The sequence below is a fragment of the Coturnix japonica genome, chromosome 1 (genome assembly GCF_054131305.1).
Source record: "Coturnix japonica strain WE chromosome 1, WE-NBRP24, whole genome shotgun sequence".
Lineage (NCBI taxonomy): Eukaryota > Metazoa > Chordata > Aves > Galliformes > Phasianidae > Coturnix > Coturnix japonica.
Window position 1 is genome coordinate 171731311 of NC_140663.1, and position 18386 is coordinate 171749696.

General features: G+C 39.6%; 1 protein-coding gene across 8 annotated transcripts in view; it reads right to left on the reverse strand.

Moving 5' to 3' along the window:
- The window catches only part of TMEM135 (transmembrane protein 135), a 165914-nt gene that overhangs the window by 118599 nt on the left and 28929 nt on the right, over positions 1–18386 (reverse strand). For 7 of the 8 annotated variants that reach the window (XM_085536500.1, XM_085536499.1, XM_015852398.3 and 4 more), the window contains 2 exons: positions 16162–16254; positions 3297–3330 (listed from right to left, as the gene is read on the reverse strand). In XM_085536500.1, the coding sequence (XP_085392626.1) occupies positions 3297–3330; positions 16162–16254 (127 nt within the window). Of the gene's footprint in view, positions 1–1200; positions 2371–3296; positions 3331–16161; positions 16255–18386 lie in introns of those variants that run through there. The other variant, XM_085536503.1, reaches the window with a different exon arrangement.

Sequence of the window (18386 nt, forward strand, 5' to 3'; positions counted from 1 at the left end):
TAGAACTACCTGAAGGGAGGTTGTGGTGAGGTGTCAGTCTCTTTACTCAGGTGACAAGGGACAGGAGGGGAGGAAACAGCCTCACATCACAACCAAGTTAGGTTTAGATTGGACACCAACAAGAATTTATTTATGGAGAGGGTAGTCTGGCGTGGTTTAGTAATGGGACTCTAGGTCAGACTGATGGATGCACTTGATGGATGATCTTGAAGGCCTTTTCCAACACAAATGGTTGTATTCAAATAAAGTAGAAATTACAGAACAAGCAAAAGAAGTATTTGACATAATGAGTCACAGTTCGAATTTCAAGTGGAAGAACTTCAATTTCTTTCTGGTAAAAGCAAAAAAAACCTTTTTAAATTTCAGTATATGCTAAGGAGCCTCTTCTCTTGGTAAACATTCCAATGATGATGTTTCAGTTTTCCAGTAATTTGATTTCTCAAACTTTTTATAACAAAACGTCGTAGTCCATGTTAACCTCTTCCTGAATACAGACTTTGTTTCAACACCAAAAAAATCCCTATTTTTTTCTTCAGCTTCAAAGCAACAACTCAAATGTCAAGCTGTTCATCGTCAAGTATGCCATAACTGTTTTGAAATACAAGAACTATAGGTATTAATCATGGGTGCTTATTTATTACTATCATCATCTTTCCCAGATAAAAATAGCTGAAGATATTACATTTCACTTTCCACCTTTTGTTGGAATCTTGGGGTTCCTTTTGATCTCAAATTATCCATGAAGGGCTATCTTATATGTTCCCCACCAATGCATCACTTACAATCTTAGAAATGTCTTGACTTTAACACGTGCAATCCAAAATAGAACTTGAAATTCTCTGTGCTGCTGCGTGGTCCCCAGCACGGACTGCTACTGCAGGTCTGTACTGGGGTATCACAAATGTCAGTTCTAAGACAAGTAACTAGTCAATAATTTCCAAACCCACATTTTCAACCATGTTATGGGTCAGGTATATTAATTTATTACCAAAAAACTTCAGCTGATTTCCAGAAAGCTTGGAGGTTGATTTTAGGTTGCATATTAAGTATTCCCATAAAAATCCAGTCCTTGGGTGTATTGTTCCAATAGATTCAGTCTAGCAGAAAGCTACCTTCAGGAGCTATTTCCATTCAAATTTTCCACAGAGCATATACAATATTAACAAATTACTAAAAAATAAGATGCTAATCATTGATTACATGGTTCTTATGGTTTCTAATGTCATTTTATTGTATAAGCAGTCAGAAAATACAGCCTGGGAGTTTAGGGTCACATAAATCTATAATTACTGGATTACTTACAATTAGTCATGACACTTATTCAGATATTTCTAGTAGTCCAAGATGAGAAATCAATATTGATGTTATTGTTCAGAACAAGCATTCTTCACCCTGCTGCCTTCCACTTCTGAACAGCAGCCATATATACGGCTTTAATATACCTGTGCCCATTTTGCTACTTAAGTTCATCTCTGAGGACAAACAATTGACTATTGCCAATAGAACAGTAAGAACAAATTTCTATTTTGGAAGTCCTAGTATGGGTATAAAAATTCACTGCATCAATAGTCAAGATAATTACTTATAATAAGCAAATAAAACTAATTACAATTACCCCCATCTAACTAGACAAAAGCACACAGGACAAATCACACAGAAAGCTGCAATTACTGGCTAAAAAACATACTTTAGCAAATATGAAACAAAACAATGCAGCGTGTTCAGTTCAAAGGACACCTTAATAGGCCCTGGAGATAGTATTAAGGAATGCAAGAGTCACTTCATGTTCCAGATCCATTTTGCATTCTCATTACCTAACAAGTAGCTTAAGTCATTATGCTCCAGGTCTGAAATGTGGATACTAGCATTAATAAGTGCAGCTTGCCAGTTTTCAGAACATGCTGCAATCTAAAGATAACAAGTATTTTAAAGGCATAGTAAAGTAATGAGTAAATCTTAACCAAGCATATAAAGCTCTCAACCAGAGACAAGCAACACAGGTAGGCAAACATTCACAGTGATTACACAGCTTGCTAACTAGGAAAGAACATCATGATCAAGGGCAATTTATGGGGCAAATCCTTGGCTGTCCAAAGTTCAAACACACGTGACTAAAATAAACCATTATGCTGAACATAACACTCATGGAATCAAACAGCTTCTTTAAAATAGAAATATATTGGTTGACTTTTTCTTTCTAATGCTGTTGAACTGCCCAAGTGAGCTGTTGGTATCACAATTTAAGAGACGAAAACATAGCAATAGCTTTCTCAGAATTGGGACATCCAGAATATTGCTGTTAAGCAAACCTATTTCATCCTTCTCTTGAAGTCTGCTCCCAATGAATGATGACATGACCACCAGCATGTCCTGAAAAAGAAGTTCCTACACAGTTGCTGCTCTTAGTTCAAAGAGAGACTCAAACCTTCCAATATTAAGTTATATAAAGTAGGAATTCAATGCCACGTTAGTGTGTTATTGAGGGTCTGAACATAGAATTAAATTAGTTTCAAAAAAAATGGTTAGTCTCCTTCTCAAATTACAAACAAAGAAAAGGAATCTTAAAGGATAAGGTATGAGCCATCCAGGTCACACAGCTATAGAAGACATAAACAGCAGCTGAAATCAATATAACTCATGGTGAGAACTGAATTATTCTCTTCTGAATTCTGTGAACCCTACTCATGGCGGGCACTGTATGAATACAGAATAAACCAAGAACCAATTCCTGTCTAAAAGAAATTTTTACACACCTGAATTTGAGAGGGAATTCCAATAGAGTTTGTAAATGCATATATTTTTATGGGTAGGATATTTACTTGGTAGCATACTGTAACATCATCTCTTTCTGGAAGTCTTCCAAGAATCCTCAGAATTACAACTGTCACCACCAATGACTTACCAGGACGGAAGAGAAGGTATCGGTGTTATCACTCTGACCTGTGCTGCAAGAAATTGCCTTTGCCTCAGTACTTCTACTAATGAATCTTCAAAGTCTGCATGATTTCCTCAAGGCCCCAGTAAAGTGTAGAATTCTAGGTTGGTTAGATAATTATTTTGGCATAATACAATCATTCCTAAAGTATGGGCATGTGATAAAAGTCCTTATTTAGAAAAAGTTCGTGTACAAAATACAAATTTAGATCAACTTACTACTGCTATTTTTTTCATGAGAAAAAACTAAACTGACACAACCATCTGGTAAATACGTTTGTATGCACAGTATTTGATAGTGGATTCAAAAACAATTGCAAGGATCTCACATATTTTTACCATTTGAATAAAGAATTACTTACTTGATTTGCCATGTAAATTGTGAGGAGACCTCTCCTATAAACAGAAATGATAAAATCAGTGAACAAATTAAACATTTTGTCAATAAAGAAAAGTACCTTAAGCATCTGAACGTCTTATTAAAGAAGAGAGTTTAGTAAGTGGTATATTGACGGGGAATGAATCATTACCATCCTGCCAGGAAACAGATATGAAACCAAATATTCTCACAAAAAGTGTTTTCCACTGAAATGGGCAATGCAGATGCCATAGCACAAAGCAGCATGCCCACCCACTCCAGATGAGAGCTGCAGTACCAACAGTGCCACTGCTTTTCCCTCTACAAACCTTTACCTAGTTTCTTCTTTGTTCCCCTTCTATTGTATGGTGCCACTAGCTGGATATTAAAAACATAAACCTGGGCTCATGCTGCCCCACATTCCCAGAACAAGACCAAAAACTGAGCTCTAGCTACATCGAAGCGAACTGCTGCTGCAGCAGACTGAAACAGAAGTTTCCACAAGGTCCAGCTATCAAAAATGCAGTTGTCTTCTGGAAGCCATTCACCAGCCAGAGAGCTTTAAGTAAGGTTGTGCACTTACAACTACGGATTTGCTTTGCCCTCATTTGTCTTCTCTCTTTGTATTAGCTTTCACAGGCACAATGTCAGCATTTCTTACCTGACTACTGCTATCAGCATCTTGATTTTCAGGATTTTTCTCACTGTTTACAATGCTGCTACACACCAATTCCAAAAACACAACAACACTACGTGTTTAATTGCTAATACAGAAACGGGTTTATAAACCTGAATTCATCTGTCTTCACATGGTTTGGCTTTCTTTGTTTTAATGTGCCAACATGAAAGGTCCAACCCAGGCTTGTAGGTATGTCGCAGTTTGAAGTTTTGAGCACTTGTGTGGTGCTTAACAGAACTGTATGTTCATAAGATAACCTGCAATCACTGCAATGGTACAAGCAAGCAAATCAAAATCACAGGCAGCCAGAAACCCAAATCTAAAGATCTGGTGAAGTTGGGAAACAGAAGAAACAAAAAGATAGTGAATAACATCCACAACTGCTAAAGCAATTAGACTTCCATACTTCATAACAAAGCATCAAAATCCTGCATGCTGATTCTGACCAGGGGGGAGTGAAAAAAGGGATATTTGATGTTTCTTTAGTTGGATGGGGTTCTTTTTCAACTTTTCCTGCACAAGTATAAAAAGCTCAGGATAAACTGAATGTACAAAAGTGTTTGGAAACAGCGTTAACTTTACACATGACAGCTATCCTGTCAACTCAATGCACTTTGAGCCCTTTGGAAAATACCACGAGCAATGTCAACCTGTAGTAACACACTAATCCAAAAGCAGCTTCCCCCTGTGACAGATGCATCATTCAGAGCATAGTGTGTATACTGACAACTGTTACTATGTGAATAGCTTGGTGATAACCTGGTACATTCACTCCTGCAGCATCTGTATCACACAGGCAGAGATGACATGCAGATGGAGAAGCTTTGGCCTCACACATAAAAAAACGTCAAATGGAAGTACTGAAAAAGTAGGAACTCTATCTTTCAAAGCTTTAGCTTCCCTTATGGTCCCTCTTGGCCAAATGTAAAGCACGACCTGCACAAAGACAAAGAAAGGAAAAGGGGCGAGAAGAGAGGAAGGAAAGAAACAAGAAGCAGCACTGCAGCTGGAGTGAGACCGATATGAAAAGGAGGTGGTTAGGAGCAGGGAAAACACACAGGCAATGAAAGTGCCCAAGAAAGTAACTTCTGGAGCTGGGAGTACAGAAAGATGCAAGATGAAATTAGTGCCCGCAGCAAACCTGCCTGCTGAACTCTATGCAGAAATAGGTTGCTTTTCCCAAACTCATTCTGTGACTACTATAGCATTAAATACCCCCAAGTTTCTACCAAGAAAAAGGTTCTTCTTGTCCTTGTGTAAATGTGATCCAGCAAACTTAACCCAACAGTGAACTCCACTGGTAAAAAGCAGGTGGAAGTTCAGAAAGCATTGCACTCTTTTGTAACAATGGCAGCTGATGGAAAACAGGACTGAAAGATTGAGTTAATCCAAGCAAAAGGGTCACTGATACAACCAAGGACTGCTTTAAAGCTGCAGCTGGTAAATAAGAGACACATACAATTGGGAAACAGTATTACAAGTGCAGGAAATAATTAAGTAACAACAAAAATTAGTCAACCATGTATAATCACATGCTCTAGGAGACTTACAGACACTAAGAAACAGATAATACTTCGTCCATACACATTCTCTCAGAGGTTGCTCTCCTTAAGACCTTCGCCTTAGCTTCTCACTGCCTCCCTTCCACTGATATTATTTCCCATAATCAGTCCCCAGTGATATGCAATCTTTTATTTGGAGGAAGTGGGGAAAAAACAACTACAAGCTAGGGCACAATTAATGGAAGGTTGACAAGGTTAGCGAAGGCTGAAGTGGAGCATGTACCTAAGTCAGGATCAAAGAGAGCTGCACCTGTATTCTTGTATTTTATAGAACTAAAAAAGGCAATGATTCCAAGTGCAGTTATCCAAGACACCTGATATCATCCGTGGCTGAACAATTTATTATAAATCTGATCCATGCCCAAAGACATTGTGGATGCCCCATCCCTGGAGGCATTCAAGGCCAGGCTGGATGTGGCTCTGGGCAGCCCAGTCTGGTAGCTGTCAACCCTACACATAGCAGAGGGGTTGAAACTGGATGATCATTATGGTCCTTTTCAACCCAGGCCATTCTATGATTCTATGATTTATGCCTCAAAGAAAGGTTTCACTAGGTACAACTCACTTTCTTTAACATCTTAGCAGCATCCAGACCATACTCAAACAGCAAAAGCTCTTCAACTCTGGTCTATAAAGCTCAAAGAACGACACTTTCCTGTGACTGAACTGCTCAGAGGAAAGAGACTGAAATAACTCCACAAAGAACAAATAAATAAATAAATAAATAAAGCTATAGGACAAAAATAGCAAGGAATTCTAGCAGCACACAGGGCTGTACTACCAGAAGTGTAGGTAGGAGGTCAAGGGAAGAGATCAGTTCCCTTTACAGGTGGCCATTAGGCACCCGCAGATCACAGCTGATATGCATGCACAAGTTGAGGGCAGGACACCAGTTACAGGGGGTCAAAGAACAGCCCATGGTTGCCAGGGTAAGAGGCAGCAGTGCAGGACAATTTTTGATCTGCTTGAGGAAATGGTAGTTTGTCCATCAAGCACAGGGGTCAGATCTCAGATTGGCCCTACTCTGGGCAGGACGCTGGACCAGCCAACCTCTCACATCCCTCTACAGTCGAATGCTTCCATCCAACATGCCGGCCACAGCCCAGTTCTTGGGCACAAAACTGAGCCCCTTCACCTTTTGAATCATGTTCTCTAAGACTTTAATCACACACAGCTCTTTTCTGAGCTCAGTTTCAAGGACTGGAAATGAAAGTACAGGAAATTAAAAAGCAGATTAAAGATTTCAGCTTCTTTGTTTAATCAAGAGAATTTTAAAATCAAAAGAAATCACAAAGCACCAGCTTCAACCTTTGAACTCATCTTTCCGTGAGCAAGATATTTACGCTTTTCTATAAGAGTGTTCAAGAAGCTTTTAGCTGTTGTACTAAACCAACATCCCTTCTTTCTCCACAGAGCCACAGACAAGTTAGGCATCTGTGATCTTTAAGCTATTCCTCATCAATATTCATTTCTCCTTTGAGAACTTCTTACCTTGCTGTCTCTAACTTAATAAAACTAATATACAACATTCCAGTCAAGTTGAAGGTTTTCTCATTAAGAACTTTTTCCACAATTCAAAGTTCAATATATTGTTTTCTTTACTGAATCATAGAATCATTACGGTTGGAGAAGACCTCTAAGACCACCTAGTCCAATCATGAGCTCATCCCCACCATGGCCACCGACCACAGCCCTCAGTGCCACATCTCCATAGCTCCTGAACACATCCAAGGATGCTGAACCCACCACCTCTCTGGGCAGTCTATGCCAATGCCTTCTTTCATTTATACTATAAACCCTCCCACGTAGGCACTCTTAAATCTAGATGTTCACTGTAACTGGATTTGAAGTACTCTAAATACATTTTGCTTGTTTGTTATTTTGCTTTTACCAGTCTGACTTTTTACTATCACTGTTTTTCTTGCTCAAAACTGAAGAGGAAAAAATGTGACCAGACCACAAATAACACAAAATGCAATTAACTCATGCAATTAACAGCATGAGTTCTCTGCCTAAGCAGCCTCACCACTGGGTTGTGTTTGTCCTCATATACAGTAAATTTTAAAAGCTAGGAAAAAATAAAAAGGCAAAGCTAAGACAAGCATTGTTTGAGCTTATTCACAAAGCTTTTGAATTCGCTGCCTGCCTCAAAATGTCACACTCCTAATATCTCAGACTTGTGCTTTACTCCTCCAAGAATTCCTACTACTGTCACGTTGACAGGTCTGAGTTGAGAGTAAGCAGGTGCTAGAAGCAGCACGTCAAACTTACCACTTTCTGAGACCTATACAACAAGGTCTGAACCACATGCAGATTTAACATAATAAATGTCATCTTTATGAAAAACTATATATATATATATATATATATATATATATATATAGTTTTTTAAAAGGTTCCTCCAAATTCAACTTGGAATTTAATATGAATATCAGTGCTCACTCGATGTGCTGCACACTGTGACAGCTAGCACCTTATTTTCATCAATAATCATTTTATGGATCTTCTAAAATCACATGCATAACTACTTTCAAAGGAGTCACAGAATCATAGAAGCAACAAGGTTGGAAAAGACCTAAAAGATCATCCAGTCCAACCATTCACCTATTACCAATAGCTCCCACTAAACCATGTCCCTCAACACAACATCCAAGCACTCCTTGAACACCCCCAGGGTCAGTGACTCCACCACCTCCCCAGGCAGTCCATTCCAGTGCCTGACCACCTTTTCTGAGAAGTAATATTTCCTAATGTCCAGCCTGAATCTCCCCTGCCGTAGCTTGAAACCAGTGGTTTCAAAAGGTAAATATGGAATTCAATGTTTCAAAAGTGCAAAGCACACAGTTTATGCTGTACCAACTTGTCACGGTAAAGTCTGAAAATATTACAGTTGTCATGAGGGGAAAAAAAAAAAATTAAAAAGAAATTAAAAAGAATAGAAAGAGTTAACTCTGACCTGAATTTCTGAGCCTAAACTAAGAAGCTAACATAATAGTTTGTAATGGGTCCCCAGACAGGATTTGTGGTCTGCAAAAACAGGAAGAATTCCCTCCCCACCTTCCTCCCCCCACACTGTAAAGCACACCACTTCATAACCTGCAGATTTAAATCAAGCACACAAATCACAGCTTTCCCCGAAAAGAAAAAGGTCAACGTGAAGAGGGCTTTCTCTGCTCCACAGCAGCTTGACACCAAAAACCAATCAACGATAGATGTGGAGTTGTGATTGCATCCCTGTAATAACACAAGAAGTGCTGATTATGTTTAGGGTATCGTTAATCTCTCACACCCACTGATTTCCTACTGGCAGCTGGAGGCCAGCAGTGAAATCCTGGTGCAAAAGTTCACTCAGAATCAGCAGGAACAGATAAGCTTTCAAAATAATGCAGAAAATTAAGAAAACAGACCTAAGCAATAAGTTTTCCAAAAAGAAAACCATTACTTTTGGAGCTCAGTAAATACCAGTGGCAAGTCCTTCACACAAATAGCACCTTCAGGCACAAAACTTCCCATCAAAAGATACAGTTTGAGGACCCACAACCCACCATGTTTTAAAGGACTCTCTATTTCCAAGTTTGGGATGGTTTGAAGTTGGAAACGAACACTTCTGAGTTGAAGAACTGCTCAAAACTGCAATTCAGCAACTGCTGAGCACATTATATATTAAGAAAAATGGTTATTTTATTCTTCGCAATACTCAGAATTTGTTGTTCTTAAAAGGAAAAGCAAACACAACGTGTTCTATGATTTGAACACATGCCAAAGAAAGGGTATGAGAAAACTAGAGAGGGACAGAAGCCAAAATGAAAATATATCTACAGTAATACATTCCAGTTAAATTAGTACCAATAATTCTTACTGAGTTTTCAGCTAGTGTAACACAAGATAACATCGACGGCTTGATTTTTGAACTGTTTTCTACTCTAATTTTATACAGATTTTCTTTCATCGTTCCTCTCCTCCTCTCCTGGCTTCCTCATGGCATCTATGGACCCAGAGACAAAGCAAAGGCAGAGCTAAGGGAGAGTGAGAGCTCTTAAGCTAAGGGTGACTTAACCTCACAAGATTTCATGAGGAGATAAAAATCAGATTCCAAAGTGCTTACTGCTTTCATAAAAAGATTGACCAGTAGATAACAGAAGAATAACAAGTTGTTCAAATCTCAGGAGAAGAAATGAAGGATTTCCGGCAATTTTTTAAATCGTTAACATTCTTGGTATAAGAAGGTCTATCTCCCATTAAATAAGGCCCCAGATAACAATTTCTTTGGGCTGTTGATCATACCAGAATTATTTTTAATTGGCTCAGTTGATATAGAAGAAAACACTGGGTTTGCTCCTAGAACCAGCACAGCTACGCCAGCATGACTGCTCTGCAGAACCCAGGACTCATACTTTGTTCTAGTTTGCTATACACCATTACTGTGTCACAGCAAAGGTGTAGATGCCTTCAGCTGAGCCATTTGCCTCGCCCCCAGCCCCCATCATCATTCCCCTAGGCTCATCTCTAGCTTTTCACCACCACATCAGCTAACACCGTAGCTAGCTCAGCTAGGCAGCATCTGAAGCTTACTCTACATTAGCAGAATATCTATTATTCCCCTCTGGGTTCTGCATGTTACACACAAGCGTTCAGACACAGAAGATGTATTAAGTGTTTGTTTAAGTCAAGGAAGTCCAAGTGAGTGCCTCCTGCATGCGAGCAAGGAGCAGACAGAACCAAGCAATTAATCCACTGCCTGTGTTGTTTGAATTCAGCTTAGACTTGCAGAACAGTTTGATGTTCAATAGTAGTCTCAATGTTACCGTTTTTTCTACAGGCATTTCAACAGCACTTTAACATTTGGGTGCTGGAGGGGGAGTCTTTTTGTGTGTGCTTGTGCATGATGAAAAAACAATAGGAAATTCTACTAACACTCAGACAACCACATAAGTTTTAATTGTTCAGGTTTTTTAATTTTCACTTCATAGGCTGAAAAGTGAGGTTTATGAAAAGTAGTCCTTAGAATAATGGAGAGGGAAACACCCAAGTTATTATCTCAAGTCTCACCTAGAGCAGCACAGACTGTGTTGGCTGCACACGGCCACCTGGGATCCATCAGTCCATAACCCTGCCTTAGTACTGCCTTCTGTCCATCCAAGCTAGCCTCATGTGAGCTTGACAGACATAATCCAGAGCTCAAAAGCACTGCCTGTGCTGTCTTACAGCATAATCGATGAAGAAGCCTCACTTTTGTTGTTGCAGCCAACCCAGTGAGTCCTCCTGAAATACAGGGAACTGCAGAAGTGTTCAAATAAAAATACAAATGCCTCGAAGGATGGTGCATCCACAGCTACTTTGTGCAACCTGTTCCAGTGCCTCACCACCCCATCCATGTGCTTTAGCTTATGGTTAACCCTGCAGAGATCGGGCAGTTGGGCTAGATGATCTCAGAAGGTCCCTTCCAATAGAACTATCCTACTCTAACACATTGTTCAGAGTTGTAGTGGTGCCTCCACTTGGAGGAGATGCTCAAAACCCAACTGGACACAGTTGTGCAGCTGACCCTGCCAGAGCAGGTTTGCATTTAGAACCTCAAAGGGTCCCTTCCAACCCCAGCAATGCTATGACTCACTGACAGCAAGTTACAGAAACGTATCATAATTAAACTACATCAGATAAGATGCTTGTTCTTATACATACTACCTGATATATCAGTTATCTATCAATCTTATTATTTGTCATTCTCCAATATAGACCCTGAATGTATACGCTTTCCCTTTACCTTCTTATTTCTTCACCCTAATAACTGAACATGAATAACCACAAATCACAACTTCTTCAGCATGATCCTCAGCATGATTCAGATTTGAAAGGAGAATTCCACAAAACCCATTTTTAAAAAGTATCAGTTTCTATATATATTTATTTAAAACATAGACTTTATTACTACCCTGCCACATTCTTCCCTTGCAATTTATTTAAGTTAATGGCACTTGTGGCAAAGCAGAAGCCCCAGTGAGTGACAGCATGACATCAGGTCATCATGCACCGAACTCTAAAAGCACTACATGGTTCTTCTAGAAATGCTTCCATTCTTTTTCTAAGCAACATGTTTTCAAGAACACCACTATACCTACAGAGGCATTCTCTATTAACATGAACTGTTGCACTATATCATCTTTTACATACAGATAGAATCATAGAATCCTTAGGGTTGGAAGGGACCTTCAAAGGTCATCCCATCCAACTCCTGCAATGAGTCCAGTACATAGAACTTGATGAAAAAACACTCAAAGTTCTCTACTAAAGCTTGCTGCCAATAGTAGCCCAGAGCAAGATTTTACAACCAAATTACAAAAGCCTTAAATCTCAGGTTTTATAACACCATCAGTGACACAGGCTTACCCATAGCGACGAGACAGGCGCCACTGTAATGTTAACAGCCCGTACATAAACATTTGTTGGCCAGTGGGGTGGTGGGGGCAATCCCAGAGAGGTCCCTTTGGAGCCACCCCACAGCTTACAGGGGAATGCAGTTGCAGTTTCTCTGTCTTAATTGCTTACCAAAGGCAGAAAAAAAAGTTAACCGGGCAGTAAGATAATTAGTTTCATTAAAACCATAACTGTACCCCTTCTTATAGGTTCACTTGTAACTCTTAAAACTCTTTAAGAAATTGTTTTTTTTTTAAACAAGAGTTTAAGCAAACTGAAAGTAAAGATTTAGCTATGAGTAAAATAGAACTTGGAGCATTAGCAGGTTTATGAAAGACCTGGGGGAGCATCACTCTTTTCTTTGCAAATAATTAAACACAGACACCTGAAGTAATGGTGCTCACTGAACAGCCAGACTCCTTTGTTTCAGGAATGTGAAAGGCACAGCCCATCTGGTCGCACTTCCAGCAATACACAGGCTGTGGCCAAGCCACACAGCACATTTCAGCAGCTTCATTCACAACAACTTTAACGAGAAGGCTCAGTTACTTCCTCACCTCCTGGCAGCCCCACTACCCCACAGCACAGCAGTGTGGAATCACTCAGTCTGAGCTGCTCCCACTTCAGCTGGGAGCTCCAGGCTTCCTGATAGTGTTTAACAGACATTAATAAGCTCAGAATTATGAACAGAAGCCAAAAGGCATAAGTAAAATAGTCACTGTTCAAAGTTAGAAACCAACAGAAGTGCTTCTTATAGAGAGATTGAAACAGCTTCAGTGGCAGTAAATGAGGAGTGCACTTTAAAATGAATCTGTACAGAGACTAATAAGATAAGGGTGATGATTACCAGAGGAGGCTGAAATCAAATGAACACACCTGAGTCATCTCTGCTTCTGGAGAGACACTAACATGAACACCGTATATAGTAGTAACACGATACGACTGCCACCAATAACTTAATGGCAAGAAGATCCAACCCTGTGCACTTCTCAGAACATGAAGCACACACCAGCTATGCATCTAAGAGTTGGCTGATGTTACTTTCCAAACTCGGTGTTGCTCAGTAAGGATGCATCCTTCTATTCTAAGCAGGCACTCTTGCGCTGCTTGGGAACACAAGAAAGAGGCAGAAATTCTTAGTTACTTCCATAGCAATGGTTAGATATGAGGAGGAAGTTTTTCACACAGTGGTGACTGGAACAGGTTGCCCAAGGAGGCTGTGGATGCCCCATACCTGGAGGCATTCAAGGCCAGGCTGGATGTGCTCTGAGCAGCCTGGTCTGCTGGTTGGTGACCCTGCACATAGCAGGGAGTTGAAACTGGATGATCACTGCGGTCCTTTTCAACCCAGGCCATTCTGTGATACTATGAAAACTTAAGTTACTCATTACAAAGGCACAAACTATCACCAAACTAGTTATGCAGCCCCTTAGAAATAAACAGACCCCTTCAGGTTTATGCCAAATGGAGTTGCTTTCTGCAGAACTGCCTGCCCAATCCTTTTTCCCATTATCTTGCAAGACTGGCACACAGGTACAGAAACATTCAAGAATCCGATTTACAAGCACGTTGTTCCCAAGTTCGGGACTAACAGGGCTGCTGTGCAAGCAAATGCCAGTGAGGCACTTAAAATAGGGTCTCCACTTGGGAAGAGATTAAGTGATTTAATCTGATGGCATTGCGAGCTGTAATTTAAAGGGGTAGAGATACATTTATGAACCAAAATCAAGACTTCTCCATGCACTTTGTTGAAAGCTACTCCACAGACGACTAAAAATTTCAACATATCTCCTTGTCCAAAGCTACCTTCCTAAAACACCACAGAAGTCCATTAAATTTCAGTTCTGCCTTTAACTGAAGCTACCAAGCAAATAGTTCTCAAATCAAAGTCGTGTCTCACTGGGTCTGTCAGCAGCCGCAGTTCACACATTGTACAGAGTCGCACACCAAATATTTCAGCATTTTTAACTAATTAAGTTTCCCAGTTAATTTACAATCTGTTTTTGTCATTAATAACAGGGACTGCTCGTATTCAAGCTCCCTTCACAACAGCAGGTATATTTCCACCACACTAAGAGCACCTTCCTGCCCAACAACATGATCACCTTATTTCCTACAGAACTACATCTGAATATCTTTCATTTCCCAAAATGTAGTTATTCAGCAAAAAATACAACACATTTTCTAAATGTTATTAATGCTGGAGGAATACAAATGTAGTACCAGGGGATCCCAGAACCAGATGCAATAATCCAGATGTAGCCTCAACAAGACAGAGCAGTGGGGGAGGATCACCTCCTCAACCTGCTGGCCATGCTGATTTTAAGGAGCCCTGGCATACCATACCCATACACGTTGTATCTACTTCCATCGCTTACATACATCCCTATCTCAACTCTTATTTCTTCCAAACCTCAGAAGTGAAATAGGTGCTTGCTAACACATAAAAGTTTTCTTGCTTTGCGGCTAAGGCTTTTAAAAACTGCCATTTGTTATGATATTTGCTTACAGACTCTCTTTCTACACTTCAGAAGTTCTTAGTTTGCAAGATTATAAAAACCCCATATAATTTGGGCTTACCAGTAGTCACAGCTCTTAGCTCAAGAATATTCTGAAAGCTACAGGAAACTCATAAATGGGAAGAAATGAGGCTGTTCATCCACCTAATCTTGCCTAGAAATAGTAGAAGTCTGACACATGAAGCACTCGCATTGTAACAGGTCTGTAGGAAAAGTTTAAGTGACCCCGATTAAAGGGGAAAAATGCATTTGCTTGCATTGTAAAATGAAATACTGATGGCAACACAGTTCCAGAGTCTGAGTAAATACAAGAAGACACACCAGAAGGTATCTTTGAGGAAGTAACTGCAGTAAGAGGTAAACCAAACAGCTAAAAAGGAAGTTTCTTTTTAAGAAGTTCAATTATTTCCAAAATAAATAATACAGACATAATTTTGTGATCCTTTTTCTTTGTAGTTAATTTCAATAATATGGTTTAGAAGTACCATCACCTTTCCAGAACTACTTACATATGAAGGAACATTCTTCAAGGAATGAGTGGATGTTGTGTTGAGGGACATGTTTTAGTGGGAGCTATTGGTAATAGGTGAACAGTTGGACTGGATGATCTTTCAGGTCTTTTCCAACCTTGATGATTCTATGATTCTTCAGTTTCCAAAAAGCAATAGGTAGTGTGTTATTTTCAGAGGAGAGAACTCAGACAATCTTCCTTCAAAATTCAGGTTGGGTACTGCTTAACTCCTTTACTGAAGTTCAGAGATAGGGCCTGACAGATAGGTGACAACACGTATGTGCATTTACAGCTATTTTGAAACAGAAGTACATAGAAGATTCAGACAATCATAGACATCAGAAGTGTGTTCACATCATCTCCAGGACTAAAACCTCTTTTTCTTTTAAAGAATAATTTTTTCTACTATGCTTTTGTCACCACCTCTACTTCTGATAAAGGGCACACAATCCAGATGATCAAAACACAGAACCATAGAATGGCTTGGGTTGGAAGGGTCCTCAAGGATCATGAAGGTACAACCCCCTATCACGGGCAGGGTTGCCAACCACCATATCTAATACTAGACCAGGCTGACCAGGGCCCCATCCAAACAGGCTTGAACACCTCCAGGGACACGGCATTTATATCATTTTATTTAATTTATTAAATTAAGCATTGTAATTTTCTTTATTGTGCAAACTACCAATGGAAGTTGCATTTCGAAACATTCAACCTTCCTAACCCAGATTTCACCTGCCATTTCTCACAGCCACATGACAAATGGCAGCTTCCAGCTATCCTTGGATCACTCCAAGCTTTCCTCCCCTAACTCCATGCTCTTCCTAATGAATTTCATGTTGATAGCTGAACTGAGACATCATTTCATAAGCAAAAACCTCTGTTCTCTTTATCATTACATTGCTTTCAGCTCGGATTACTTCATCTCTCTGAGACATTCAGTTTTTCTCCCCCATATCATTTCTTTTAATATGAAGAAGTAATAGCATAAAGAAATATATAAGAAGCAGATCTTAGGTCAAAAGATTTTTTCACTATAGCCTCCCATACTGAGGCTGCAAAGGACACTAGTTCAAATGGAGAACACTTCAGGATTTGAAGGGAAAAAAGAAACTGAGTTGTCAAATGTCCAAAACAAGAAATAGTATTGTATAATACAGAAAATCCATTAACATAAACTGTACCTGCTTTTCCTTTCGATGAGAATAGCCATATAAGAAGCTGGTAAAGCAGCACCAAAGCCAGGAGACCAAAAGTAGAATTTTCCAAGTAGTTTCCTGAAAATTTAATTTGTACACATGTTACATGCAAAGCAACCACAGTATTGATGTACCTTTATTTAAAATAAATTGTATTTTCCATTAATCAGTGCTTACAGATAATGACAAACCATTCTTACAGTTGAATAGTTCTTCTCAGGAGGGTTCCCAGAGAGGATTGTTAACATTTGACGCATAAAACTTCATGAGCGTAACCATTTCAGTTAAAGGATTAACTTAAGGAAAGCAATACTTTCCAAGAGATGCTTCTGAAAAGCTGCAGACACTGATTCCAACCTGACAGCTGCTCCTTTCTCTGCTATTTGTTTACATGCATCTCCTCAGGAAGATGTGCCTTGTGGAATGTGGGAATGCAATCCAGTGAGACAGAAATCAAATCAAATTGTTCTACTATACAACGTGCTCTGAAAATAGACAGACAGACTGGTGCTAAAAACAGTAAATCACTCACTTATGGTAAGTTAAGCAATCAATTACAGCTGGAACCAAGAGGGAAATCCCAGATCTACTAAGGCCAGTGAGAAAGCTCTCACTTTTTGCAACCAGATCTGGGTTTCACTCAGTTTCTTCCAAGAGCTGAAAAAAAGAGTTCTTCAAATACAGACATCATCTAGGAAGATATAAAATTGGTTGCTGAGAGAATAGGAGGACCAAAGTGCTTGCCAGTGACAGTGGCCTCTACCACACTTAATCTGCATCATATACCTGTGCCTTCCAACTGACTTGGGCTGACTACAGAAGCAAGCAGAAGTCAGCTAGTACTGAAATTTGATAAGGAATACACATCAGTTACACTGTGGCTGCTCAGCTGATAAGCACTATTATTTGAGGAAAATAACAGTGGGGTCTTCCCTTCTAAAAATAAAGCAAAATACAAATGTGATTTACTTATATGAAATTTCATATTGATAGAAAGAACTAAGATTATTTACCACTTCCACCTGGATTAGATCACTTTCACTCTTTCAGAAGGCATGATCAGCCTCATTTCATACTTCTGCTGCTAAAATAACATGAGCAGTGAGCAATGCCAGCTTACATTCAGAAGAGAAAAGAAGCCAGTGTATCACCAGCAAGTGATGTAATGTCAATTATACACACTATTCATTCCCACGGTTGAAAAAGGATGATTTCTCGGGATGACAATGCCAAATGCTGCAGTAGCTAAAGTTCATTATTAGGACTCTCTTGGAAAGCAATGACTGTATGAAGTTTCAGAGCAGCCATCTGAAACGTCCTAGTAAGTATGAACACATCCTACCAGGCACATCTGTTAAGTAACAGAACAAATGCCTTTTCTGTGGGAAAGAAACAGGAACTTTCTCTGCCTGCATGGATTAGAATCAGTCCACTAATGCGACATGTTTTCAAGGCCAGGCTGGATGTGGCTCTGGGCAGCCTGGTCTGGTGGTTGGTGACCCAGCACATAGCAGGGGGGCTGAAACTGGTTGATTATTCACTTAGCGATGCCTTCTAGAATGAGAACACCTACCCAGAGTCCAAGTCACTGCTGAAGCTGAACTTGGATTGTTATGAAATTTCACTCATTAATGAAAAGGAGAGAATATTCAACAATTACTGAAATAACTCAAATTGCATTTTCTTATCTAAAATATTACATCCTAAGATGTATTTGCAGTTGTTTTGATTTTGATCATTTTCCTCAGTGGAAAACAAGGAAATACTACAACAGCATCAAAACCACACATTAGCACAAGCCAAACCTGCCACTGATAATTACATTTCATATTTAGGTCTTTCAATTACTACTGGGAGAATAAAAGGTATTTTCTACAGAATACAGCATAAGATGGTGACTGAAGAATCACTGAGGCTTCTGTATATGTATGAAAATATGAAGCAGTTGCTTTATCCAGGAGACCCCAATATGCCTACCAACACATCACCCAGGTGTTACAAAATAAGGAAGCACGCAACTCTTTATCAGAGCAAGAATTGTGCAGGTAAATGAGTTAACATGTCCAGCTACAAACCCTTTAACCTGCTGCTCTACTCTAGAATTCCAGAAGTCAACTATATGGGGACTGATGGAGAACTCTGTTTCTTTGTCACTACCGCTCCTGCTTTCTAGAAACTCCCCTAGTCAGGAGTATGAAGTCTGCAGGAAA